Source organism: Corvus cornix, chromosome 1 (assembly GCF_000738735.6).
Source record: "Corvus cornix cornix isolate S_Up_H32 chromosome 1, ASM73873v5, whole genome shotgun sequence".
Classification (NCBI taxonomy): domain Eukaryota; kingdom Metazoa; phylum Chordata; class Aves; order Passeriformes; family Corvidae; genus Corvus; species Corvus cornix.
This window is the reverse complement of record NC_046332.1, coordinates 78,047,500-78,075,257: the sequence shown is the minus strand read 5'-3', so window position 1 is coordinate 78,075,257 and position 27,758 is coordinate 78,047,500. Positions and strand designations below refer to the sequence as shown.

At 37.7% G+C, this 27,758-nt stretch overlaps 1 protein-coding gene across 2 annotated transcripts in view; it reads left to right on the top strand.

Annotated features, from left to right (window-relative positions):
• The window catches only part of STK24 (serine/threonine kinase 24), a 54,890-nt gene that overhangs the window by 18,808 nt on the left and 8,324 nt on the right, over positions 1–27,758 (top strand). For both annotated transcript variants that reach the window (XM_039558806.1, XM_039558878.1), the window contains exons 3-8: positions 18,450–18,506; positions 21,373–21,481; positions 21,609–21,766; positions 26,162–26,347; positions 26,595–26,740; positions 27,619–27,742. In XM_039558806.1, coding sequence (XP_039414740.1) covers positions 18,450–18,506; positions 21,373–21,481; positions 21,609–21,766; positions 26,162–26,347; positions 26,595–26,740; positions 27,619–27,742 — 780 coding nt within the window. The remainder of the gene's footprint in view (positions 1–18,449; positions 18,507–21,372; positions 21,482–21,608; positions 21,767–26,161; positions 26,348–26,594; positions 26,741–27,618; positions 27,743–27,758) is intronic.

The window sequence follows — 27,758 nt, the reverse complement described above, 5'->3', positions numbered from 1 at the left end:
ACTTCTATACATATGTATGTAATGGCAGAGCAAATAATTTATAAGTAGTTTCATCGTTCATTGTAACTAGGTGCAAGTGATATCAAACTGGCATTGAACTAGTCTTGTAGTATGTCTTTTAAAAATATTACTGTATTTTAAAAAATATACTGTCTCTAAGCTTGCGTTTCTTCATCCTTCAAATATATTTTTCTAGCACACTTTGGAGCTTCAGGGAATACCCTCTTTTGAACTGTTTAAATTTATTGACCCAAGAAGAATAAGACTCAAAGTATATTTCCCCCTTTATTTCACACAGACAGCTTCCCATTTTATAAATGTATTTTAAGAATTTTTTAAAAAAAAAAATTATAGGAAGCAGTGATAGAAGGTTCATAAAGGATAGCTGCCAATAATTTTAAATTTAGGCTTTGTTACATAAAACCCGTATGGGTTTTTATTTTATATCTAGGATATAATATACCTACTGCTGAAAGTCAAGCTGGCGTTTCTATAGACAGGAAGAAAACAGAAAATAGCTTCTGGTTAACTTTTATGAGTGATGGAGTCTACCCTAATAAAAAAAAAGTGCTTTTATGAAGTTTAATTAACTGAACTTTGTAGTACAAAGAGTTCTGGCAAATAAACTCCAGCAAGAAAAAAAATTATTTATGAAAAATGGTGATTCTGAAATTAATCTGTGGTTTTATTTTTGGTAATCAGATGAATGTGAGGTTGGTAAGCAGTGCTGTGGCTGAGCCAAAGCAAGTCTTGTATTGGTTAAGGCTTTGGTATACACAGGATCAATGATACTCTTCTTGGAATAACGTGGCCAGTTCACAGTGGGCTGGAAAACTGCAATGCAGCCAGTAAAGAACTTCTCAGGAACAGTTCAAGGTTTGGAAAGCCTGTATTCTGGAGGATGACTGAAGTTCAGGCTAGGTTTTGTTTTTTTTAGAGAAGGTTGGAAGTGATTCAGTGTGTATATAGCAAAGCCTTTCTGTGTTTAAGTGCTGATGGTTTAGTGCTTTCTAATCAGTTACGCCAAAATATGACAAGATGTATTTGCTGAATGGTGAGGATAAGCAAATTTCATCTGATAATCTCATGTGCTGTTATAAAGGGAAGACAGCTTAAATATTGGAACAGCTTGTATGAGGTGGGTTTTATGCCAGTAGCAGGTTTTGGAGGGTTTTTAGATCAGTATTTGCTGAATTTAAAGAAGCTTGAGCTCGAATGCTTTAGGAGACTCATGAACTTTAATGTGGATGTGTTGAATATTCTAGCTAATGTAACTTTGAATTTGAGTGTTTATGTGGGACTTTAAACTTACTGAAGTTGATGTTCTTTTGCTTTACAGGTTTAACTGGTTTACTTTAACATTTATGAGCATCTCTGAACTGATGTGACCTTAAATGTGTGCTGTGGGTCAGTCAGAAGTTAATGGACTTGGTGCGTTCTGTTGTCATTTGATGTAACAGACAGCCTGTAACAGGTTTCTTCATGCTTATCCGGGTGGGAGAGTGGGACTGAGATTTTTCCTGCTTAACTTTAAGACTATAGAATCCACTTCAACAGGGGCTGCTGCCTCAGCACAGGGAGAAGTGAAACATGTGAGTAGTTTCCTGATGATCCATCATTGTGCTTTGTGCCCAGCCCCACAGCAGCAGCTAGTGCCCTTGCAAACTACAGTCCCTGAACTTTGGATGGGCATTAGAACCAGAGTCATAAAATTGTTAAACTTGGAGAAGACCTTTCAAGATGAGGCCCAGCCATCAACTTAGCACCACAACTGCCATGTTCACCATTAAATCATGTCTTCATGTTTTCTGAACACTTTCGGGGGCGGTGACTACTGCTTTCCTGGGTACTCTCTTCCAGTGCTTTACAATCCTTTCTGTGAAGAAATTTTTTCTAGTATCTCATCTAAATCGCTGCCTGGTGCAACTCAAGGCCATTTCCTCTCATCCTGTCACGTGTTACCTGGGAGAAGAGACCGACTCCCACCTCACTGCAGCCTCCTTTCAGGTGGTTGTAGAGAGCAATATGGTCTTCCTTGAGCCTCCTTTTCTCCAGGCTAAACACTCCTAGCTCCCCCAGATGATCCTCATGAAACTTGTGCTCCAGACCCCTTCCCTAGCTCCAGTGTCCTTCTCTGGACTCATTTAGGCAGGATTAAATGAAAAAAACTGTAACTATCTTCCTTTTTGCCTGGTATAATTGCAGCCATGTTGTCATCATTGCATTTTGTGAGGGGTTGAGGTGGTGGAGTGCCTTCTTCATTCTCTAGACCAAAGCTAGAAGGAATTGTCTTCACTTGTAGGAATTCCTGCAGATGGAATGAGAGGAAGGCTGGGGTTGCAAATTCTGTTATTGTGGCAATGTTGAGAGCAAAATGAGACCCACTTTCCTGTGATCCAGCCTGTGTTCTGGTATGCTTACTTTTCTTCTGAAGCCCCGTAACCCTCTGTTCTCATTAGGCAGCTTTAGCCTGCAGAGAAGTTGAATGAGTGTTGCCTTCATTTGTCCACAGTAAATGTGGAAGTGACATGTGGCTGGACAGCTCAGAAGGAGGTGGCAAGAAGGTTTCTGCAATGGTTCTGATAGGCTCTCAGATCTTGTCAGTCTACTGATTGAAAAGAACACGTAGAAAGCTTGCACTGATAGACCCTCCCAGTAACCATAAATAAGACAAAGGCAAAAGGATACCAAAGAACCCATAAACTCTGTTTCTAGAGTCATGTTGTTTTGCTGTGAAGTCCTGTTTTCATATTTAAAATAGTTTGGTCCCTTCTTATTTCAGAGATGTTACCTTGAAGTCTGAACCTTTGTTGCCCATAGTCTTTACTACTTCTGTCTTTCCTTGTAGTCATTTGCTGTGCCCTTAATGAGAAAAGAGTCACTTGTTTACATTGTCTTTATTCAAAGGTACTGTTTTGAACTGTGCTTTTTGAAACTTGTTATTCCAGTATTTTCCTTCAGCAGTTGAAGGGATTATTATCACTTTCTGGAATCTGCATCATATTGCCCTATTTTTTCACATCTGTTGAAAAATCTACCTAGTAAACAATGGTGACTTCAAGAATTTTCCTGTTCATCAGTGTAATCAGTTCTGCACTTTTAGCCTTTTATGGCTAAATAATTCTTACTGTACAAGTACATCAAGGTTGGGAAGCATCACCTAGTATATCTCAAAGAAAACTGAGAGCCTGTAGTAGCTATGTTTTGTATTTTGTCTAAGTACTTAACTGTATGATGTTATTCTGATCTTGTTTTTAATAAAAATTTAGAAAACTTAATGTAAAATATCATTCTTGGGAAGTAATATGTTTGTATTGTCCTTGTGATGGCCTTAAATGCTGCCTTTATACTGCTGTGATTGCTGACCTCTATATGGTATGTGTGTAATTTCACATCTCAGTACCTGCTTTTAGGCAGATCTAACAGGTATGAAGAATAGGCAGCAGCAGTATCTTGTTCCCCATCCTGCTTATGTGTTCCTGCCATTTTACTTGTGTTGGATCTGTCGGCTGCATCATGACTTGGTTCACCTGGGAAACAAGTTTCCTCAATGTCTTCTCCCATCCCTTCCAAAAACAACCTGGCTCTTGAAAAGAGCAAACCCCAAACACTAACCAATCAGCCAGTTCTGACCTGTATCTACAGAACTGCTAGGTCAGGTGCAAAAAAAAATAATTTAAAAAATGGTAGACTCGAGTGGCCTAAAAACTGGGAGGTGGGGGGAGAGAAAAGGACCACAGTTTTTGGTAATGGCTTGCTTCTAGATTAGCTGTAACATGAAGCCCTGTATTATTTTGGCCATACAGATCAGGATGACATAGCATTGCTTTCTAACCATATGTAATCTTGTGTCAAACGTCCTTCTGTAACTCGTGTGTTAACTGCTACCCTTGTTGCTGAAATAATTAAAAAGAGTATTAATATGGCATTGAGATGCAAGCTTGTTGCTGCAAAGGGGAGGTCCTTGCAAGTAGCCACAGGGGCTGTTGGAACTTTCAGTAAAGTGATTCAGCTCACTGAGTAGGCAGGGGACTAATCACCTCTTTTTTATTTATATTTTTAAGTCTTTTATCTTAAGGATTAGAGCATTGTACACTGATGGTTCAGATTAGTCTAAAGTTTTATGCAAGACCACTGCCAATACATTGTTTATGAAGCTTCTTCCATCAGCCAACTGTAGAGCTGAAAAAAGAGAGTGTGTGTATGTATTTATGCCCAGGCTTAGGTGCATTAGTTCTGTGGGCTGGTTCCCCATTTTTTTCTCAGATAGACTTCCTGGCACAAAGCTTGTCATCTAGAATGTGGTTAGTCCTGCCATCAGGTGGCTGCCAGTCTATTAATCTGATGTTCTCATGAACCTCTAAAACATTTTGGTTGAAAACTTCTTTACCTACCTCTGTCATAATCTGGTGCACTTACACAGTTATTATGTTTTTGTTGCATTTTTAATGTGAATGTTAGATAGTCTGTATTGCTCAGATAACTTTCTTTTACTTAAGTATACTTTGGCATTTATACAAATTTTTGGGTCAAATTTCTTACTCTAAGTGTCCATGTGGTCTGTATGCACATAGTTGTATAAAAGCAGAAGAGTCACGTTCTTTACACTTAAGGGAACATTATGGCATGTTGCAGAGTGTGTTGGTAAGCATTTTTAAATGTTTGAGTGTTGAACTCTCAGAAACTGTTATTTGGAAAAAGTTGGTTAGACTCAGAAATACTGAACTTCAAAAGGGAAGTTTCCCAGTGAATAGGTTTAAGGAGTGTATTAGTTCTAAAACATTGCAGTTCTTGTATTCAGTAGCCAGTGTTTTCAAACAAGTTCTTAAGGTTCTTTCATTATACTATTAAATTCTAAGCTGTTGCGTAACTGTTGGGATAAAAATGATCATATGGAGGTACGGAGCTTTCTCCCTTTCTGCTTCCTTCAACAGTTCCTTGAAACAGCAAATTGTAAGAACAAAACAAAAACATAAAAGAGGAAGGCAGTATGGAAATTATTTATGTGAATAGAAGGTGTTTTTACCAGTAACTAGAGTCAGGGTAAAATTTGTAAAGGCAAAAAATTTGTAAAGGCATTTCCAGAAAAATGTTTTTCAGGGACTGAAATGATGAGCTTGACAGAAATCTGACTTGAACATCCTGAGCTATTGTAGTGTTGATACATGTGTACAACTCCATTAGTAGTAAGAGTTTTGAAGAAGGATTGGCCTATGTGTGTTCTGTAAAGGGAGTAGTGGAATTTAGTAGCATGTGAATGCAAAAGGGTAGGAAAAGAGGGTTATAGCTTGATAGGCTGCAGAGCAGGAGTGCAAAAGATGTTGGAAATTGTGGTAAGTGGTAAAAAAGGGATTAAATCAATGACCTATGAAGTAAATCTGATCTGTAACTTGAATTTTGAATTTAATTTGATGTAACGGCTAAACAGGAACAGATGTAAGCATTAGAGCAAGTGATTTTGGGCAATGGAGAAGGGGTTTGTGTGCCTCATATTTGCTGTTGGAAGTTTTTTTCTGGTATAGAGGAGGGAGTAATTATAAACCCCCTGTGTCCTATTGATGTGAACTACTCCAGTGAAGAAGGTTTAAGATAGACAGAGATAAAGAATTCTGTGAACTAATGCTGATTTACTTTTGGTTCCAATTTCTTTATTTGCTTTTGCTTCCAATTTTCCGTTTTGGGACCTTGTACAGTTCATCAATAACCAGATTCACTCAGTAAAATTCAGTTCCATTTGGAGCTTTGATTAAGGGTTACATTTTTGTATTTCTTGCCTTCTTGGTGACTATTCATAAGAGGTGAGTAGATGGTCTGTTGGGATTGCCATAGGACCACGTAAGTCACTCATTAATCTTTCTGTGTCTCTGTAAGTGGATTTCCTGGGAAAAGATCTACCCCAGTTAGTAGTTAGGTTCCCCCCCCCCATAAGGCAATGCCTTGGTAGATACGGTTATGAAGTAGTTATTTGCCTGGTGGACAGGGAAGGGAAGGATGATTCTTGTCAGCTCCACTAAGAATAAAAAATGTAAGTTAAAAGGATAGTGGCTGTAAGGGACAGGATTTTTTACTCTTCCACCAATGTGTTATGAAGCGAGGAAGGGGAAAGTGGCTGTAGGGAGGTGGGAATAGGAAGAGTATGGGTTCGTGTACACTTAGTGTTCCAAAGTAGTGGTTACCCATTCCTTTATGAAGTGAAATGTGTGCTGTTGTTCTGTTGTTGTCCAAGTTTCTTGCATTTGCTGGCTAAGAGCAGCCAGTTCAAGAAATATGTGTCTATATGCTTCTACTATAATATACTTTGGTAGAAGTTATAAATCCAGATCGCCCACTAGTTTGCAGCTCTGGGAAATCATGTGCTTAATATGACATGCCTAGGCTTGTGACAGCTGGGCTATAAAGAATCATTTCTATGGTGAAGGGCATGTGCCCAGGAAATGTGCCAAGGAGGCTGTGAATATGGACGCTGTTAGAGATGACTCACACTACGGAAAACATGGAGCTTGTGGCTTTAGCATGTTGGCATGCAAACACAAAAGTCTGCTAAATGCCCTGCAGAAGGAATCTTTATTCAGCACTGTGACAGAACATTCATTGTTGTGGGTTTTTTTCCAAGCAAGCGGCTCTGCAAGCCCTATTACAACTAGCTTATGGCAAAAGGGATGCATTTAAAGATTAATTGTATACTACTGTAGTGATTGCAAGAGGTAATTGTTGAAACGTGTCTGCTGCATTAGATAGTAGACTTGACTAGTATGTATGTCTAGGAATTAAAATGTGACATTTTTTCTTGAGACCTGAAGAAGGCAGGAGTTTCAGAGCATTGGAGAATGATTCCAAATGCAAACAGCTTTTTTAATACATGTATTCATGCATAAAATACTGTGTACTGAGGTGGTTCTGCTTAGTCTGAAGTATCATGTTACCTGTGTTTTTCATGGACTTCACAGAGTCCAAACTGGAATGAACAGTTCTTTACTTAGTTTCTGTTCTGCATTGGCTACCCAGCAGATGCCTTTATTTTTTCCTTTGTGGTTGAACATGTTAGATGGCTGACAAACCTTGATTAAAGGACATAAATGCGCCACATGCAAAACCACAATGATTTCTTTGATTGCAGGGACCTTTTGGCCAGCTTGCAGTAAGGACTTGTGTTTAGAAGAGAACCTTTGGGCTCATCTGTATCTCCCTCCCCTCAAAGGGATGGCAGCCCCAGGACAGCTAGCATTCATCCTGACGCCAAGAGACTTCAAAGGAGGTAAGCGCCTCAGAAACGCTCCCCAGCCAAAATACTTGTCAGTCCTGCACCCCAGCGAGGTAATATTCTTTACTATAGCATTGCCATCATTCATGGCTCCTTCGTGACAATTTTTTTAAGAAATCTATGGGGTCTAATCAGCTGGTTGCAGCCCCCTTAAGATTCCCAAAGTTGTCCGTCGCTGTCGATTTGCCTAAGAATGTGCCCCCAGTGGAAGGGAAAAAGATATGTTACACTTCTGGGGTATAACTCAGACATATGCTCCCATCGTTCCCTTAGTTTTTTGTTTTCATATTTTGGATGAGGTTCAAACTTGAGCTTTTCTCAATTCATGACTGTTAAGGTTAAAGTTGGAGGAAGAACAAAAAGAAATCAAAACCAAACACTGCTTACTTAGCACAGTTTTAAACCTGTTTTTAAAATAGGTTTCTGAATTATCGCTTTATATCCAGATGATTTCCACCCAAGTCTTTGTGTGCTTGAATTTCTAGTGAGCATTATTCCAGAAAAGTTCTGTAGAAATAAATTACTGGATTTTATTCTCCTTGAGGGAAATATGTCCTTAGGAATTATTTTTCCATGTTAGAGTTGCTACCTACATGAAGCACAGTCTTCCAAATGCCTATGGAAAAGTAATTTAGTGGAGAAAGCAATTTAAAATAAACAGAAGTTTACTTTGATATCATAAATTTAAACACAAAATGCCCATGGTAGCTTTTTAAAATTTATTTTTTTGTAAAAGCCGACTTTCAAGGAGTGACTTCCACCCCTTCTCCACCTAGATCAGGTGAATTGTATGAATACTCAGCTCTAGATCTTTCTTTTCACATTCTTATTCCAGTATATTATATATATCATGTATATTTTATATATATATATATATTATAGTATATTCCAGTATATTCTTATATATGAAAACTAAGAATATGACTGGCATCATAAGGAAGAACATTCTAGGGGTTTTGCTGTGTTGGTTTTTTTCTTTTCTTTTAGTGGGAATATTTGGGCATTAGTGAAGATGTTCATATGTTTGCTGAACAGGTACTAATTTTTTTTTTTTTTTTTGAAGGGGGGGTGGATTTGGAGAGTATAGTTGGCACTCAGACCATTTAAGCTTTATCTATTAGTAAGTCCTGTAAAATTTTGCCTTGTTTTTTCCATCTATGATGAGAGTATATTACTTAGCTGTTGGACTGACTTCTTCAAACCTAAATAAGAGGTATCTGATTATGTAGAGCACTTTTAATACCCGCCATCTAGTCATTCTTACTGGGCTCTACCACATAAGCATAAAGGTTCTGTAGATTGTAACTTAAATATATTGAGGTAGTAAAGAAGTGAATTGTCCTGGAAAATAACATCATGCCTAATTCTACACTTACATATGGGGAAGAGATTTGCCCATGGATATTCTGAATAATTAAAATGTTTATAGGTCCTGACTTTGCGGATAGATCAAATCAGCTTGAGTTTTGCTTGACTGTGTTCAAACGAAGCTTGGTTGTTGGTTTTTATTGGTTGGAGGATTTTTTTTGTGTTTGGTGGTTTTATTCCTCAGATTATTCTATGATTCTTTTACAGTAGTCAGCTTCCTTAGTTTTGCTGGAAAATTTTCTTTTGTAATCTTCTACACTTCTTACATTATTTAACTCTAGGAATTTGAGATTTTTTTCTTAATATGCAATCTTATCACAGTGTCTTATTTCTATACGTCTTCTTCTGGTGTTCAAAAAGGCAAAAAAAAAAATCAACTTCAAAGAAGGAATCTTTTAGAAGACTACAGATCTTTTGCTGGGAATTATTCTGACACGTCTTTCTTATCTCTACAAGACATTACTGAATGTGCTGGCATGAGCAGTAGTGCACTGCAGTAAATATTACTGGGTTCATTCTCTTCCTTTAAGACAAACTATATTACAGATGTAGTTTATTAATGGATTGCCCTCCCTGTGAGCAGATGAGAAGGAAACAAAGGCAACTTTCCTTTCCTTCATTTGGTCTGCCTTTTACTGTCAGTGAAAGTGGAGGTGATTTTGTTTGTGGGGTTTTTTTTGGGGGGGGGGGGTTTGTTCGATTTTTGTTGTTGTTGTTTGGTTGGTTTGGTTTTTTGTGGGGGGATATTTTTAAATAAATTTGGTCTTATGCCTGCTTCTCTAGAAATTCAGCAAGGAAGAGTAGAAACAGGACTGAGAATTGCTAGACCGCTTTCTAGTCTAAAAGTGTCTGTTGATGGACATTGCTTCTGGTAAAATGAGACACCTAGCTATAGGCAGGAAGTGTTATATTATTTGGAGGCTCTGGAATTCATGAAGTACTTAAAGAATTCCTTTTAAAGGTGAATCTAGTTACTGTTATTGTCAGTTTTTCCTGGAGAAAGCTGATGTTCAAAGCAACATTTTTTCTCTTTGGAGCCTTTCAAATTGATAGTAGAACTCATTCATTTAGAAAGCAAAATCAATTTAAACTGTTTTCTTTAGTAGTATACGAGATGATCTACTTTGGAATGGCAAGATCATTAGTCATACTTTCTTGATTAATAGTTAATCTGTATTTCATAGCATCTGCTCTTGGTCCTCTAACACCTCAAAACCCCTAGGTGGTATATTAATTTGCAAGGTTAAAGATAACTAATTCATGGTGTCTGTTGGTGTTTCAGTAATTTTTTACCTTTCTAAGAAAACAGGACAGTACTTGAAGATTCTGCTCTAAGACATGAATTGTTAGTTGTGTCAGGGTGGGGAGGGAGAGGACAGTTTATCCAGAGAATGTCTTTGGTGGCCAAGAAGAAAACCTTTGTATGTGTAGTGTCATTATCTCATAAAATAGTTTCTCTTGTTCTTTGAAACCAACAATCATCTTTCCATGCCATCTGACTTTCAAGTGCTTTGAAACAAGTGTCTTTAGAAAATACTAGAGTTTGGTTTTGCTTAATGAAATCTGTAATAACATAAGCAAATAGCTTTCAAATAAAACACCGATCTATATAATTTCATGTTGTAGTAGTAGGAATTAGATGAAAGAACATTAGCAGATGATTAGATTGTCAAAGAAAAGTTCAAGTAAAGGATTAGCTGCACTGTGGAACTCTGTGCTCCATAGGAAGTGTTGGAATAATGGTGGTATTCTTACTCCTTGTTAATGAGGCTAAAAAATTTCTGTTCTTTCAGATATGGAGAAAAAAATACAGTGCTTACTGAGATTGCCTTCAAGAACAAACTATACTGTCTTAGAAAGATGTGTATTAGCATAAAAGGTATTTTTTTCTGTCTTTGTCTTCTGTGAAGACAATTCCAAAAACTTTTGAAAGCATTATAGCCTTTCCCTGATAGCTGTTAAACAGCCATAGAACTGTAATTTTGGAATAATAGGAGTGATCTGTCCATTTGCAGTGGAAAGGACTTTATTTACTACTCACACTAACAGAATTGGGTACCTATAGTGTTCGAATTTTGGAGAAACTTAATTTGAGTATCTGACTTTTGATATCAGTGATTCTATCCTTTGTCACATCCTTGCTGGCTGTTGAAAGAGTTATTCTATGGCATTGAGCAATCAGACTGGCATCTGGATAGGCTGCTGGAAGTTCAGAGATGCATTGCTTACCTTCTGTCCCTTTCCAAGGATTGTGTACTTAGAAGAATGGAATGAAAGAGCAGATAGTGTTACACTCCTCATTCTATGCTGTCAACATATGGCAGCACTGGGTGTAGTTCTGATTAGATGTAAATTGAGCCAAAAATATATAATATGTGTGTGTATATATATATATATATGTAACATTTATAATTAGTCAAAAAATGACAAGAATTGAGGCCATGAGGTAGATCTGAATTGTATTCCTTAGCAAAATTGTTCATTTGCTGAATAACAGTAATAGCCACCCTGTAGTTATTCCTGAAGAACTCAATTTTGGCAGTTGGTATCTGTTCTAATAATAATCTGTGGGTCTACAAATTGAACAGTCAGCTGTTGGAAAGTTTGCAAATCCCGATGAATTTCAAGGATCTAATGGCAATACATCAACTCATAGGTGTCCTCTCTAAAGCCTTAAATAATTATTTTCTTGTATGTGTATTATTTGTTATGATAGTATGAGCTCCAGGGAAAGGACATTTACAATATTTTGGAGGTCTTGGTACTTCTTGATACATGTTTTCAGATTTGAGACAGCTGGTGACCTTTAGTGTTGTGGAAAGTTTTGGGAGCAGGAACCACAAATATGTAAATGCCATTTCCTGTCGCTGCCGGAATGCGTCATTTATGGCATCATACCAAATGTAATTTTTTTGTGCTTGATCTGTATCTTTGTATGTAATCTCCCAATATCCATGTGTGTTAATAAATAATGAGAGCTCAAATACCGGGGTTCTTCATCTTGTATAATGAGATAGTGGCTACAGTTGTGACTTGATATTGAAAGGAGAGGGTGAATAAGTAAGATGGTGCCTGAAGCTGTGCTTGATGACTGTGAGGAAAGGAAGGCACTTTGAAGAATTCAGGTATATGAATTATCATATCCTTTAAGATATATTTCTCTGGTTAATCATTCTTCCTCTGGTTATGAAGGGTATTGGAGTGATAAATGTTTTCAGATTCATTTTAGACAGGTAGTTTTGTGCTTCTTCGGTGGGTTACATGGCTTGTTTTGGGGCAGGCCCTTCTTTTTTGGGGGGTGTGGGGTGGATGGAAGCATCTTTGGCATTACATGATTCTGCCACCTGGTGGCTTTGACGAACAGCAGCGACTTCAGATGCAGTTAAAAGCACAAGGGTGAATACATCCTGAAAATATCCTTCTTTCTTTCAAAAATGGAGGGAATCAGTTGGAAAGGTGGCTTAAAGTAGATATGGAAGACAAGATCCATGATGTCTGCATCTTGTTTTTCAAGTCAAGCATTTAAGAATTAGTGTGAGGATTTAAAAAACTTGATTGCTACATGTGTCAGGCTTCTATGGGTTTTTAAATACAAAGTTACAGAAGACAAATCTCCATGTAATGGTAACAACTTGTACCAGGAATGCAATTTAGAAAAGTTACCCTGTTGTGCGCATTGTGTGTTTCAAGGTTCTTTTAATCTGGTTTCTTATGCTTGGAGAATTATGAATATTAATACTAAATTTATACCAGTACTTAAATATCAGAGTCTTTTCCTGGCCCTTATTACTTTGGCATAACTGAAATGTTTATTAAACAAATTATCTTACATCATGTTGTGCAGTGAATATCAGTTTTGGTACTAGTTTGTTCTTTTCAGATCACTTGAGGTTGTGTCTTCTAGTTTTTCAATATTCTGTGTTTTTCTCCTAATCCAGTGATGGTAAAATTTCTGTATATAGATCAACTTAGAAAATATATTATGTTATGTCAATCAGATATATTATTTCTAGCTTGTAATTGTTCATATATATTTAAATGCTTGCAAATAGAGATTCTCAGTGGAATTTGGACATGGCTTGTGTCCATAACTAAACAAGCTTTTTACACATGTTTATAAATACACTTTGTTCTGGTGCTAATTGTGTACCATAAATTTAAGGTGGGAAATACCTTTTCTCACAGTGAGTTCAGGTTGGGAAATTCTCTTTCTCACAATAGGTGTGGGGAGATTTTATTTCACTTTAAAACAAACATGCTTACTGTTATTACTACAGTTTTCAAAGTGCACAGGTCATTCAGTGCACTTACTTCAGAGTCCTTCCAGTCCTTCTCTTTTGTGATTATATTAGATTTTCCTCTGCAGTCTCTCCTTCCCACAAGAAAGGAGATTTAGAAACAATTTCCTCAGTACATGCTTTTGTTGATTGCTTTAGCTTGGTCTCTCCTGTATAATATCATTGTGCTAAGAAATGTGTATGTTCTTCACATAAAAGAAATACAAAGCATCTCTGAAGGTAGGCCTCTCCCATGTTTATTCAGATTTTTTTTAACTTTGTAAGGACTTACAAACAAACATGTTAAACTTGATTACTTGTTTCTGTAAGTCTTCTGTACTCCTCAAATTTCAGTTTAAATGTACCTTTGAGACTCTGTAGGAGTTTTTTGGTGGATGGCCTTTTCTCCAGTGTACAGTCTTTGATTTTTTACGTACTAGAAATTCTTTACCTACTGTGTCTGCACTTATTTTGCAAGTACTTTCATGGTATAGAAGTAACTTGATAAAGGAAACTTCATTAGAGCTGAAGTTGCTGCTGTAAGGTTTTCTGTGGTTCCAGAGTTAAAATCAGAAGTCAGACCTCGAGAAGAGCAACCGTAGTTTGGAAATGATCTACAGAAACCCTTAACAGAGCTTCTTCTAGATTCCAAAGCTGTTCCTTTCCTCAGTTTCATGGTGTCAGAGGAAAACCTCTTGTTCTTGCTGTGAAAAAGGAAATGTTCCATGTGCCCTCATTAATCTGCTCATCTAAGTTTATAGAGAAATAATAATCCTAAATTTGGATGGATGACTCACCATGGCTTCATGTATTTTGAAGAAGATTCAATGCTGTGTTGTGGCTGATGCTTAAAAGAAGAAAACTGGTCGTTTTTCAGATCTTGAAATGGAGCACTGAATGTTGCTAGTGTCAGGATATAAATGTATCATCTTCTTGAAAGTATAAGTGGTTACGTGTAATATATAATTACTAATCTAGGCTATGGAAGAAAATTTAGTGCTTTTGGAGTTCTGTTTGTGAGAAAAAGGGGAATATATACCGAAGAGGGTGAGAAGTTCAAGCAAAAAAAAGAATTTGGGCAGCTTTAAAAAGCAAAGTGACAACAGGTGTTGGGGAATGTGAAGCATGCCAGAGATACTCAGGAAAGAAGGAGGCCCGTTGCTGTGGTGATGCCAAAGTCAATAGTAGTGCTGCGCTGGCCTTGTGCTGTTGTTAGAAGGCATTCTCTCTGGTTTGCATGCCCACGTTTTGGTAGTGGGGGGGCCACAGGGGCAGCTTCTGTGAGAAGCTGCTGGAAGCTTTCCCCAAGTCCCGTAGAGCCAGTGCCAGCTGGCTCCAGGACGGATGTGCTGCTGGCCAAAGCTGAGCCTGTAAGCGACTATGGCAGTGCCTTTGGGATAACACATTTAAGAAGGGAGGAAAAAAACTGCACAACTGCAGCTGGAGAGAGGAGTGAGAGTAAGTGAGAGGAACAGCTCTGCAAACACCAAGGTCAGTGGAGAAGGGGGGGAGGAGGTGCTCTGAATGCTGGAGCTGAGATTCCCCTGCAGCCCCTGGTGCACAGCATGGTGAGAGAGCTGTGGCACTGCAGCCCATGGAGATTCAGTGGGAGTGCAGAGATCCACCTGCAGCCCATGGAGGAGACCCACACCACCCACACAGGGATGTGCCCGAGTTAGACTGGGACCCTGTGGGAAGCTCACACTGGAGCAGACTCCTGGCAGGACCTCTGGCCTTATGAAGAGATGAGCCCACTCTGGAGCAGGTTTGACAGGACTTGTGACCCTGTGGGAGACCCATAGGCTGTCTCCTAAGGACTGCACCCCATAGGAGGGACCTACACTGGATCTGGTCATGAAGAAGTGCAGCCTTGGACTCACCTTGGAGAAGTCCATGAAGGACTGTCTCCTGTGGGTGCAGGGGAGAAGCGTGAGGAGTCCTCCCTCTGAGGAGGAAGGAGTGGCAGAGACAATGTGTGATGAGCTGACCACAATCCCCATTACCCATCTCCCTGTTCCACTGTGGGGAAGAGGTGGAGAAAATTAGAAGTGAAATTCAAGCCGACGAAGAAGGGGCCAGGGGGAAGGGGTTTTAAGATTTGGTTTTATTTGTTATTATCCTACTCTGGTTTGACTGGTAATAAACTAAAATGATGTCCCCAGTTTTAGTCTGCTTCGCCCATGAGGGCAACTGGAGATTATTCTCTCCCTGTTCTTACCTCACCCCATGAACCTTTTGCAGTATTCTCTCTCCCATATCCATGTGAGAAAGGAAGTGACAGTGTGCTTTTGGGGGATACCTAGTATCCAAGCCCCCACAGACATAAAGTTGGTATATATAGCTTGTTGGTTCTACGATGAAATACATATTGAGAAATTCATTACAGCTCTCTCACCAAACGGATTTATTTGCATCTTCTTGTTAAGCAGTGTATGCAGATTCTGTATAAAAAAGCTAAAAAAAAAATTCCAGCAAGAATTATGGAAAGGTGGTAGTAAGATTTGCTACCATAGTAATTAAATCTATTTGGGTACATCATATGAATGTGTTCAGATACTTCATATGAATGATGAAAACTTTAAAAATAAAACCCCAAAACCGTCAATGAAGTTCAGTAATACTTCTGAGGCAAGGGGGGACCATAGAGAATTGAAAATAACTTTGAATATAAGGGTCCAGATAAAAAGATGCCATAATTGTAATAGATTGCTATTATTTGGCTTTGCACTGGGATACAGATACAGTTGTGTGTGTGTGTGTGTTTTAACTGTATTTCCATACGTCACTTGTTTTAAAATGTAGAATTACTGAGTTTACTGGATCACTGGCTTTTGTATTGTAAATTCAGACATGTGGCCTCAGGCAGCTGATGATGAAATTTTCAAGAGCAAAGAGTAATTGAACTAGAAAAATAACTGAAATGATAAATGATTATTTTAAAGGACTATGAGTAATGTAACGTGTAGTAGTGTAATTGTGTTGTACAATTGTGTTACTATGTAATTAAAATTACATTCTTAAATATTTTTGTTAGTTATTTTCTACCTCTAATTTCTAGTTTTCAGCTGGAGAATTTGGTACCTAGCATTCTAGAGAGTTCCTCTTTTGGGAAATTATATCTTATTTCAAGTTGTTAGCTCTTGAAATCCATGAGATAATTGAGATAGTAGAAAAGGGAAGATGCATCTCTTGTTGACCTCTAGGTGAGGTGGTGTGGATATTTGGGTCAAGGGGTTTATTTGCTTCCTTTACCTTGTTCTTTCCCATGCGGGCATTTCCAGAGAACTAGGACGTAGTGATGCAGTTGACATGTTTGTGTTTAAGTTACTGTTAAAATGAAGTGCAAGTTTTGAATATTCAGGAAATTTCATGTAGCTTTAATCACATTTTATCAGACTGAACCAAAATATAAACACAACATTTTGATCAGGTTTAGGATAACTCACTATAAGACACGTCTCAGAAATGTTCTTGTTCTGGAACTGCTAGGACCTGGAGCCTTGAATGGACAGGAAAAATACGAAAAACTTTTAGCAGAAAAACAAGTATTTCAGTACTGTAAGGGACTCTGTCAAGATGAGTTACAGTTCTTGGAATATTTGTGATGTCTGCAGTAAGTAAGCACTATCAGGATGTTGTCTGTAGATACTGAGATAGATTATATTTTTAAATTAGTCTTTCTTCCTAAAAAACGTGTTTCTGGCTCTCTTAAAATATTTTTAACAAGACTGTGTTTGTGAAATAGCATGACTTGATTCCTGAAGAAAGGTATCTAAATTTAGCTGAATCTGTATGTTAAAAATAGTGGATGATGAAGGAGCTCTAATCCAGGGTCTTATCTAAAAATAGTATGGTATGTGTAACTGGAGGTAGGAAAAATGCACATTTACCTACAGCAGGTGCATTCTGAGTCCAGAGAGGAGGTGGATGCAGTGCAACTATAGATATAGTAATGACTAAAATACTTAAGTGAGTCCTAAGGACTAAAATTTTAATCCCTCAGGATTTAGGAGAAGTTATGTCCTGCAGTACGTTTACCACTTCTCTAAAAATTTGAATCCATCCTTAGAGATGAGAATTCAGAGTCAGCTGCCCTGGCTGTGAGCCATTATTTTTACAGGAAGTTTTATTCTGTAGGACAAAGTAAATGAATATTGTTGCTATTTATGTGCTCCTTGCTCTGGGAGACATCTATATTATTATGCTAGAGGTCTTGTGAAAGTTTGGTACATACCATAGAGTTGAAACTAACAAAGCTTAAAATAACTTGATAGTCTAAAAAAACACTAAACCACCAGTGTGTTTTATGCAGCAATTTCACTTGAATGGCTACATGGTAGATTTGTGGCTTTGCTTTATTGTGTGTATTAAGGCTGGTACTGCAAGGAAAAGCTGACTAACTGCTTCTCTTTGTGTATTTGGGAAAAAGGTGCTGCGAACAGTGGAAAGAAACGATTGGGTCCAGTCTCTTTCTTAGCACAGTGTATTGTGTATCTTGTGTTAAACAGTCCTGTAATATGCACCAAACTTTTCCTTAGGAATACAGTAGCTTGATGTTGTTGTTAGCTTTTATTTTACTAGCTGAAGCTAGTAAAATATTATAGTCATCTTAAACAACCTTTATTACTACTTTGCTTCATCTTTCTTGAGCACAACTGTGCAAAATTCTATACTATATAACAGATGCATACACATTAGTGGAGGAAACCTACTCCTGTTCAAGAAAATGAAACAATGCAGAAATATGAAGAATAAATTAGAATTCAATTCAAACCAGATAGAAATGAAGCTTACTAAAGAAAATATTTTGAGGTATCTGTACAAATAAAGATAGTCAACAAAATCGAGATAATATTTTGTAAAGAAAGGAAATATGTTATATGTAACACTTATTATTTGATATTTGGAATGTCCATAATTGGAATTTTAAAATGAAAATGCATTCTCCTCCATTTTCACTGAGTGGCCTCTGTCAGTGTCTTTCTTGTCTCAGAAGACACTTGGAAAAATGCACAAAGAAATGTGATAAGAATACAGAGGTGGATGGCTCTTGGGAGTTAATATGCTCAAAATACTTGGCTGGTTCTAGTCAGCACAAAGGCAAGAGGTTTCCTTCTGCTGCTTGACTCTTTTGTAGAGGTTAAAGAGAAGTTTCTTCTCCCCAGATACTGTCTATATTCTAGTGGTGTCAGTACAAAAGAGAGGCACCATGGAGTGAGTTTGAGTGTGACACGAGGTATGCATCAGTTGTTTGGAAGTAATGAACTTCAGAGTTCTGTGTTCTTACCCATTGGGAAATGGGAAGTAGCTTTCCTCTTTTTAATTTAGAGGAACAGAATTAAATTGAAAACATGCATGCACAGAGATGAACACACTCTTGAGTAAATAATCCAAAGATACTTTTGAGGAACAGCTAAATGTTAGGGGTGTTTCAAAACTACAGCTAGTTTCTTCAGCAAAAAAGCCAGAATAAATCCCATTCACTTAAGTTACTTTTTTTTTTTTTACCTTAATACTTTTTTATTGTTTTTTTTGTTTTGCAGGATACAAAATTATGGATAATAATGGAATATCTAGGTGGAGGCTCTGCCCTTGATCTAGTAAGTAAATTCTGCATGGTTTTTTGTTACTTTAATTCACATAATTGTTTTCCTACCTTATAATTCCGGAAACTATAATAGGTCGTTTGGCTGTGGCAATGTTCACTTTCAGTGAAGGAGAAAAGTATTTGTCAATGCCAGAAAAATGTTATTTTCTGTGAGGCATGATTGATTATTTGTGTAAATGGAAGTGAACTAAACAACATAATATTGGAAGCAGGATATAAACATAGAATGCTAATCTTCAGTCAGCCAGAAGCACTAGTGCCTGAAAATAGTTTTTTGCTTTTTTTAGTTCTACCACCACCACTCTTCTTAGTTTATACATTTTAAGGTATCTTTCTCACCACCCCCTCCCCCAAACAAGTAAACAAAAGTTTGTTTGAAGTCTTTCTGAAGTCTAAACAGACAGAAATGCAATTTCGGCTGGTATTAAAAATAATATTTCAAAGAAATAGGAGAAGCTATGGACTCCATGGAGGGTAGAGAGGGCTTGCAGGGAGCTCTGGATAGACCAGAGGGCTGGGCAATCACCAAGCACATGAAATTTAACAAGAGCAAGTGCCTCATTCTGCACCTGGGATGGAGTATCCAGGTTTGAATGGGAATTCAGAAGGGTCAATGCAGATTGTTTTCTGTGACTGGATGCTGACATTAACTTTAGCTATTAAAAAGCACCCAAGCCCCCTCCCAAATGACACACCATCTTATGTTTATTGTGGATTTAAAAAATACTATTATAGAAATAATAATGGATGTTTTAAGTATGTGAAAATTGTTGTACAAATTGAGGCAGAATGTCTTTGCAGCAGAGTTTGCAGTTGTCAAATGGGGCAACTGATAAATGCTTGGGGAAAGAGTGAAAGGAACAAGGTCAGTGTAAAGGGATTCCACTGGTGACATCCAGAAGACAGAAGGGGGTATTAAACATGGTCTTCCTGCAGTTGTGTGTTTTCAAACCCATTTATACCTTTAGCTTCCACATCTCTTAGGAGTTCTATGGTTGTGTAAAAATTTGTAATGTTCCCTGTAAAGATGTGCTAAAAAAAGTTTATTATTGTGATAGCCTTTTTTCTTCCTGACAGAAGAGCAATTAGAAATGGGGTTTGCTTTTAGAAATTATTTATTACTTTCTGTATAGGCATAAAAGAGCAAAATGAAGACAGATGTTACTGTATTTTCTTCTCTTTTCTTTTCATCACACACATTTCACTTGTGTGATGACCATGTGTTTGTTCTCTAAGTTTGTTGCCTAGAAATAGTACAAAGTCCTTGTTCACATCTTAAAATGTTATTGAAGAAATTTCACCACAGAACTGAAATAATCATTTAAGTGTCTATTGAGCACCGTTTATGTGCTTCATTGATTTTTCAGTTTATGTGCTGGTGCATGTTCTCCTAGTTCTAACATGTACATTATGGTTTTCAACCATAACGTATGGGAATCTGGCATGCTTTGCCATGTCTTAATACTTGAGGCAAGAATTAATGGGGACCCTTAATTCCATGTTTGGAGTGCAGGCATGTCGTGCTAGCTTGGCGTTTTCTGTACTTGAGTATGCAATGGATAATTTAAAAATCCTGCCTCAGAACAAAAAGTACATATAATGCAACTGCATGTACATTTTTGTTCAACTTTGAGTATAGTTCAAGTTTGTGATTGAGGTACAAGTGCCAGTATTGCCAGATTTAGTCTGTTTTCAATAATTCCTCCTCACTAAGGTGAGCTGAATCTGACATACGAGGCCTTCCCCTGTTTGTGCTGTGTCATGTTACCAAGTCTCATACTGGTGCTCACAGCCTGGCTGGAGCAAAGCTTTGAGAATGTCTTAGTGGGTTTTGGTAGTGGTAATACCGTGTATATTACCACAGCTAAGGAAAAGCAAAAAAGATTGTAACTAAAGCTGCAAAGATAAAGCAAATGCATCGTCTGCGTTACTTGAAATATTGCCTCTGTTGTTATGCATGAGGATTTCTATTTTTAATTTTTATCTGAAAATCCTTATCTGAAATGTTTTCATTCTCACAGAGTGAAGCTTTGGAGATACAACTTTTTGATTGTACTTCAGTGAGTGCTATTGTGGAGTAAACTAGAATACTGGAATATTTCTAGTATTAATTGTTGGACACAAAGTTTCAGTGTCTTTCTTGAGATGCCCGTATTGGTTAAGGAGTCTCTCTGGGTAGTGATCTTTCCTCTGTCTGTTTAGTGTTATTCTCACTTTTAGAATTCATATCAGATGTAAAGATCTTTGGGATCACCTAACACTACTGATTGTTCTCATAAGAATAGTTACTTGGAATCTTTATTAGCAGATTTATATTTCCAGCAGTACACGAAAAAAGTTAACTTTTTAAAATATGTAATGTTCTCTCAGCCTATCCGTTTGAGTTGTGTTTTAGAGAGTTTCTCAAAATCCAGTGCAGTATATAAGCATAGACTGCTTGATGTAGTACCTTCTATGCCTTAGGTTGTTGCTCAGGCTTTGAGATTTGAGTCCACATAGGGTCTGTGGAGTTGCACATCTAAGTTCAGTGTAATGTTAACAGTCGGATGCTTTTCAAAGTATATCTATGACCTGACCACAAAGCAGTAACTTGAGACTCTGTCTTTATGGCACTCTTAACAAACTTTAAGTAGTATTTTAGATAAATGATTTCTTTGCCTGTTATTCATTAGGCCACTTAGTTTAGAACTATGTATTTTTTAAAATAATATTCTGGTTTGTCTCACGTTATGAAGTTAGAAAATTGGAAGTTTTGGCGGGTGACAGAAAAAGTAATTTCTTTTTATAGTCATAGTGTTATTTCTGTTCTCTGTTTCTCCCTTTTTTATACATATTTAAACATTTCTTGCATCTTCTAGTTAGAACCTGGCTCACTTGATGAAACCCAGATTGCTACAATATTGAGGGAGATACTCAAAGGACTCGATTACTTGCATTCAGAAAAGAAAATCCACAGAGATATTAAAGGTAAATTGTTTTTTTTATTTGTGTTGAAAGAATATCAGAAAAACTCATGCAACCTAAATGAGCACCCATACATTGTTAAATGGTGTCAAATGTCTTCATTTCTGCTATTTCCTCTTCTTTATTCCAGCTGCTAATGTATTGCTGTCTGAACAAGGGGAAGTAAAACTGGCAGATTTTGGAGTAGCAGGACAACTAACAGATACACAGATAAAGAGGAATACCTTTGTGGGAACACCATTTTGGATGGCACCTGAAGTAATAAAGCAGTCAGCATATGATTCAAAGGTAAGGTACTTTAAGGCACTACCAAAGTCTCTTCCTTTTTCTAACTTGAATTACATAGGTTGGTCTTCAGACTGTAGCTAATAACTTTCGCTGTGTCTACATGAGGGTGTGTTTAGATGACACCTAGCAGCTGAAAGCTGTTGGTGAGGAAAGATTTCCTAATTTGTATCCAAAGTTTAAGTTTCCTAGTTTATTAAGACAGCCCAGATGGCAAGAAGTAATGACAGTATTCACGAGTACATCCCATCACCTTTTAGCCCACTCTATTGATGAGTATTTTTGGCTGTTTAAAAGTAGAAGAGAGCAAATAGCTACAAAATGTTAGAACTCTTCCTCTTGTTTTTAGAAAAAATAGCCAGCAACACAGTTGAAGAATATGGATTTGGTAGCTGTGAAAGTGTCATTTGAAAGTGCTGTTACTCATCTCTGGCAGAATGTGCTGTGTGGGTCTGTGCTACTCTGACCATATTCTTTCAGATTTGCCATTCGGGGGTGTTAATTATAGTACCAAATTCATCTATGCTCAGGATTTTGATTTAACAGAGTGGCACATCAGCGTACTGAAATCTCAACACAAGCACAATATATATCAATTGTAATACATGGTTGGGTCACAACAGAAGTGTGATTCCATTACTGTTCTCCGTATTCTCACCAGTATGGCACTGTGTGTCCCTTGTTGCCAGGGAGGAATATGTGCATTAAAGCCAGCTCAAGCCTATTGCTTTTTTCAAAGTTCATTCTGTTGGTTGCTTGGAGTTTTTTTGCTTTTTATGCTTTTATGCATTTGTTTGAGGTACATATACAGCTCTTTGCTGCCCCTGCCTTCTCCCTGCCACATGGCCTGGCTAGCTCAGCAGGACACCCATGGTATCAGGGAAGGCTCTTTGCCCAACCCCATGATCCACTGCTGCAGCTGTATGTCTGAAACAAAGGTCACCCTCAAGCCTCACTTGTATTAAGATCAGCTTTCTTTATGATAATTAGTAGTATTTCCTTATGTTCTTCCCTGAGCTCATCTTCCTTGCCCATCTCCTCTTGATTCCCCTGTAGGGATTTGTTGATTGGCCGTATCTCCGCACAATGAGGTTGGGGTGTTTCTTTGCACTTGCCAACTGGACTTGGCTGACTCTGGTCTAGGCTGTAGTATTGCTTAATTCCCTATTTGATATCTTTCTGTAAAGAGGCTATAACAAGCAAAACACTGTAGAGCCTCTAGAAGCTTAAATGACTCCAAATTCCCAATTTAAAGTTGAGTACAGATTTTTTGAATGGTAGTTGGTGGTTTTTTTCTTCATCTGTTTTTGTAGGGGTTTTTTAGTTTGTTTATTTGTTTTGGTTGGTTGGGGTTGTTTTTTTGTTTTTGTTTTTTTGAGGTTTGGCTTCTGGGAATGATCATCACTTGGACAAAGCATGATTCAGCCCTTAGGTTTTCCATTCTGGCTGTTCCTGTCTGCAATGTCACATAGACATAAGAGTCTTGGATACTTGATGAGGGATTCCCAATAAAAGCTTGAAAGGGCTCTAGTTTTTGGCAGTGCTTCTGCTTCCTGTTTTGATTCCTGTCTTATATGAAAACCTGTTTTCTTAACCTGCTTCATTTTTCACATATCAAGTTCTCTGTTCTTTCTACTATAAAACTTGTACAGTAAAAAATAGATATTTAATTTGAAAACAGCTTTCTCTTGTACATAGACTGTTTTCTTTGACTTACAGGAGCTTCAAAGCCAGATTGAATTTTACTCATTAGATTAGAAGAGGAAAGGCTTATGGCAGTACTGCAGTAAATAGTAGTTACCAGTGACATGCTGACTGTCGTCTGAACTTGGAAAAAGAAGTAGAATTTTTGTTCAAGATCTGAAACTCTAAAAATCACAACACGTGATAAAACTTAATGATAATGTAGTGTCACCACTTCCTAAGGTCATGCTTATCCCTCTCCGTTTGGAGGACTCATTTGTGCTTGTCCTGGTGTTTCATTGTCACAGTCAAGTGCATCCTAGAAATGCCTAATTGGATACACATGCAGTTGGTACTCCCTTTCTTATCTGTGAAAAGGGAGGATATGGTTCCAGAGGTTCCAGAGTTATTTTTGATGTTTTCAACAGGAATGGGTTCGAAAACCCATCTTGGACTTCAAAGAGTCTAGTGTGCAGCCATGGTTTTTGCACTTTTTTGTTCATTTTTGTAGAGGAAGGTCACTAGCAGTACAGTTATAAATACACGAGGGAAAACGGAAGTATTTATAGACATATGTGTGTGTGCAAGTGGGTATCTCTGCACTCATACACATGTAAATTTGATGTTTATACTTATATATACACATGCTCCACCTGGGACCAGAAGTCTGGCAGGAGAAAATCTGTCCATTTATGTGGCTTTAACACTTCCCTCTTGAGAAACTGAAACTCTGAATAAATTGGAAATAATAATGCTCAGTTGTTACAATGAAGACTCATCTTCGCAGGTGACATTTTTATTTTGTAACCAAGAAAAGCTTTCCTGCTACAGGGAGGTTACTCACAATTAGGCTTGAGGAGAGCTTAGCTGCTAATGCACTTATTAAGACAAATGAAACTCGGGGCTCATGTGCTTATGTAATTCTTTGTGCTCAGGAACTGTTCTGTAACGTGGGCTAACAAAATGGCATTTCATAAATTCGACGGTGTGCTAATTGACTCTGATTTTTTTTTTCATTCTTGCTTGCAAAATTAAGTAACTAAGCTCTTAACAGTAGGATACTGTCTGAACAAAGAAGGAGGAGCTTGTTTTGGGCCAGGCACTGTGGCTGTGACAGTGGAATGGATGTGTACAAGTCAGTCAAAGATAACCACGAGAATCCACGGGGCAGTTGAGGGATATTTAGTAAAGACAGCAGTGATAAATGAAATCTCTGCTGTATCCCATACCTGGAAATAGATCTGTTTACAGCATGGCAAAATTCCAAATGCTCTGTTTGGGAGTAAAACCAGACAGCTCATATCAGATCTCTTCTGTTTTCCTGAGAATAAGTCTTTGTTCTGCTTTCACTTAAAAAGAAACAGAAAAACCCCAAAACATAAATATTTTTAATTGGTATCTTGTCCTTGGAATAGATGTTTCTGTGAAAATTTTTTCTTTTACCTTTCTGACAGGTTTATTATCCGTTCTCTTGACTTTTGGGTCTGTGATTTCAGCAAAACACAAGAGAATTATAATGCATTATTTCACATTACTTCAGTCAGATTTGCAATAGGATTTGTATCTAGGGAGGCAGCATTCCCTAGAAAGAGTAGCACATTCTGATGGTGAAAACTTTCAGTAGCACATTTCTGATGGTGAAAACATATTGGTGTTCAAGACTGCATTTCTCTAGTCTGTGAATAGGAATGATATATAAGAACAGTGTTAAACCTCAGGAAGGTTATATTCTAATGTATTAAATTTCTGATGGTTGTACTAGCAAATTTATGTTGAGGAAAGATCTTGTGCAAGTTAAAACATTTTCCTTTATGTAAATATTTTAGACTTACCCCATATTTACATAGTGTACTTGAATATGGCAGATAAAATGCTAGTTTACAACAACTCTACCTTTGCTTTTTGGTGTAATAGTACTGATTTCAAAAAATTTTAAACTCTGCTTAGTAGAACTGTTTTATAGTGTAGAGTGAAGACAGCCAAGAAACTCTGTTTACTTGGGCTATGTGGCTAATCACATAAAAAAATGGTAACAACACCAATTTACATATGAAGTTATTTACAGTAAAGCTCAAAAATCTCCTTTACAAGTGGGGTGGTTTTGACTGGGGTAAAATTAATTTTCTTCACAGAAGCTGGTATGTGACTGTGTTTTGGATTTGTGCTGCAACAGTGTTGATAACTCAGGGATGTTTTCCTTTCTGCTGAGCAGTGTTTGCACAGAGTCAAGGCCTCTTCTGCTTTTCACCCACCAGTGAGCGTGCTGGGGGTGCACAAGGAGCTGGGAGGGGATTCAGCCAGGACAGTCGATCCCAGCTGAGCAGAGGGATATTCCATACCATGTGGCCTCATGCTCAGCAATAAAACCAGGGGGAAGGTGGGCCGGGGTCTGCTGCTCAGGGACTGGCTGAGCATCTTTTTGTTGGTGGTGAGCAGCTGTTTCCACTTACATCACTTGCCTTTCTTGGGTTTTATTTCTCTTTGTTATTTTCATTTTCATCACAATTTATTATTGTTATTTTATTTCGATTATTAAACTGTTCATAACCCACAAGTTTTCTCCCCCCTACCCTTCAAAATCTCTTCCTCCCCTACCCCCATTCCACCAGGGGACAGTGTGAGCAAGCAGATGTGTGTTGCTGGTTAAACTAGAATAGCAAGCCAACACTTTATTTTCTTTCTCCAACCTAATCTTAAAAGCAATTTTTCTTACAGGCAGATATCTGGTCATTGGGCATAACAGCCATAGAACTTGCGAAAGGAGAGCCACCTCATTCAGAATTACATCCAATGAAAGTTTTGTTCCTCATTCCTAAGAACAATCCACCAACGCTGGAAGGAAACTTCAGTAAATCCCTCAAAGAATTTGTTGAGGCCTGCTTAAACAAGGACCCAAGCTTTGTGAGTTTCATGTTTGTCAGTTTATAGTAGAGAGCTTGACTGGTTGACATGAATTGCTTGAATAAGTGTCGTTCAGCTTTTCTATTACAGTGTGACATAAGTGACAGGTACATTTTTAGATATGGTATATATTTAAAATCTCATTTGTATCAAGACTAAACTCTGGATTTCTTTGTTTTTATAGTGAGTCACTTAACACTCTCAAACATGGAAAAAACCCCAACCCTCTCTTTTTTTTTCTTTTAAGAGACCTACTGCAAAAGAGCTTTTAAAACACAAATTCATTTTACGAAACTCTAAGAAAACGTCTTACTTGGCTGACCTCATTGACAGGCACAAGAGGTGGAAGTCTGAGCAAAGTCACGACGACTCCAGTTCTGATGACTCGGATACGTAAGTTTGATGAGTCTATAACATACCCTTTGTGAGGAGCCAAGGAGTTATTTTTAGCACATATATTTCTGTGTTCTATTATTTGCATCTTTTCATCTTAGTGGACTTCGTAAACGAATGAAATCTTAATTTCAGTGTTGCCAGGGATTTCATGCAAGTAAAAGTCACCGAGAACAACTCTTCTGGTCCATATTCTGTGCTACCTTCTCTTATATGTAGGGTCCCTGGTTCTTCCTAGACATAGGGCCAGCTGTTCTGCAAGCAGAAGGTCTCAAGCTGAACAGCCAAGTAACACTGCAAATGAAATTCAAGTGAAGAGATTGCTACAATTTATATACAAATGGATGAAATACCGCATAGTAAAGAAGACACAGCTATTCTCTGCAATGCTAATGACTAGCATCGAGTTATTTCTTGAGTGACATTACAGCTGTGTATTTGTTTACAGTATTAATGGCTTCATGTCTTCCAGTGACAACAGTCTTACCTATTTTTCTAGGCAAGAAAAGTGAATTAAGTTTTCTAATTTCCTCCCCTTTCCCTAATGATTTGAGGTACTCTGCTAAAGCCAGTTTTCAGATGGCAATAAAACATTTCATGTAACTTGTTGATGTGACTTGGGAAAATGTTTTCAATCTGTAATGCCTCACTTTCTTACATTTGGTGAAGTATCTTGGTTTAATTTTTTTAATTTACACAAAAGATAAGTTACCTGAATTTTCATACTTGTCTTTATATGTAGTAGCCTGCACAACAGAATCCTGATCTTGGTCTTTACTGTAGTTTTTATGTTTAACGTGTATATTGAATGAACATCAGCAGTGAGGTGTAGGTAATAAAAATTGATTTTTTTTTTCCCCCCCCCCCCTCCCTTGAAGTGAAGCAGATGGTCAGGCTTCAGGCGGGAGTGATTCAGAAGAGTGGATCTTTACAATAAGAGAAAAAGACCCCAAGAATCTAGAGAATGGAGCAGCCCAGCCTTTGGACTTGCAAAGAAATAAGGTGCTGAAAATACTGA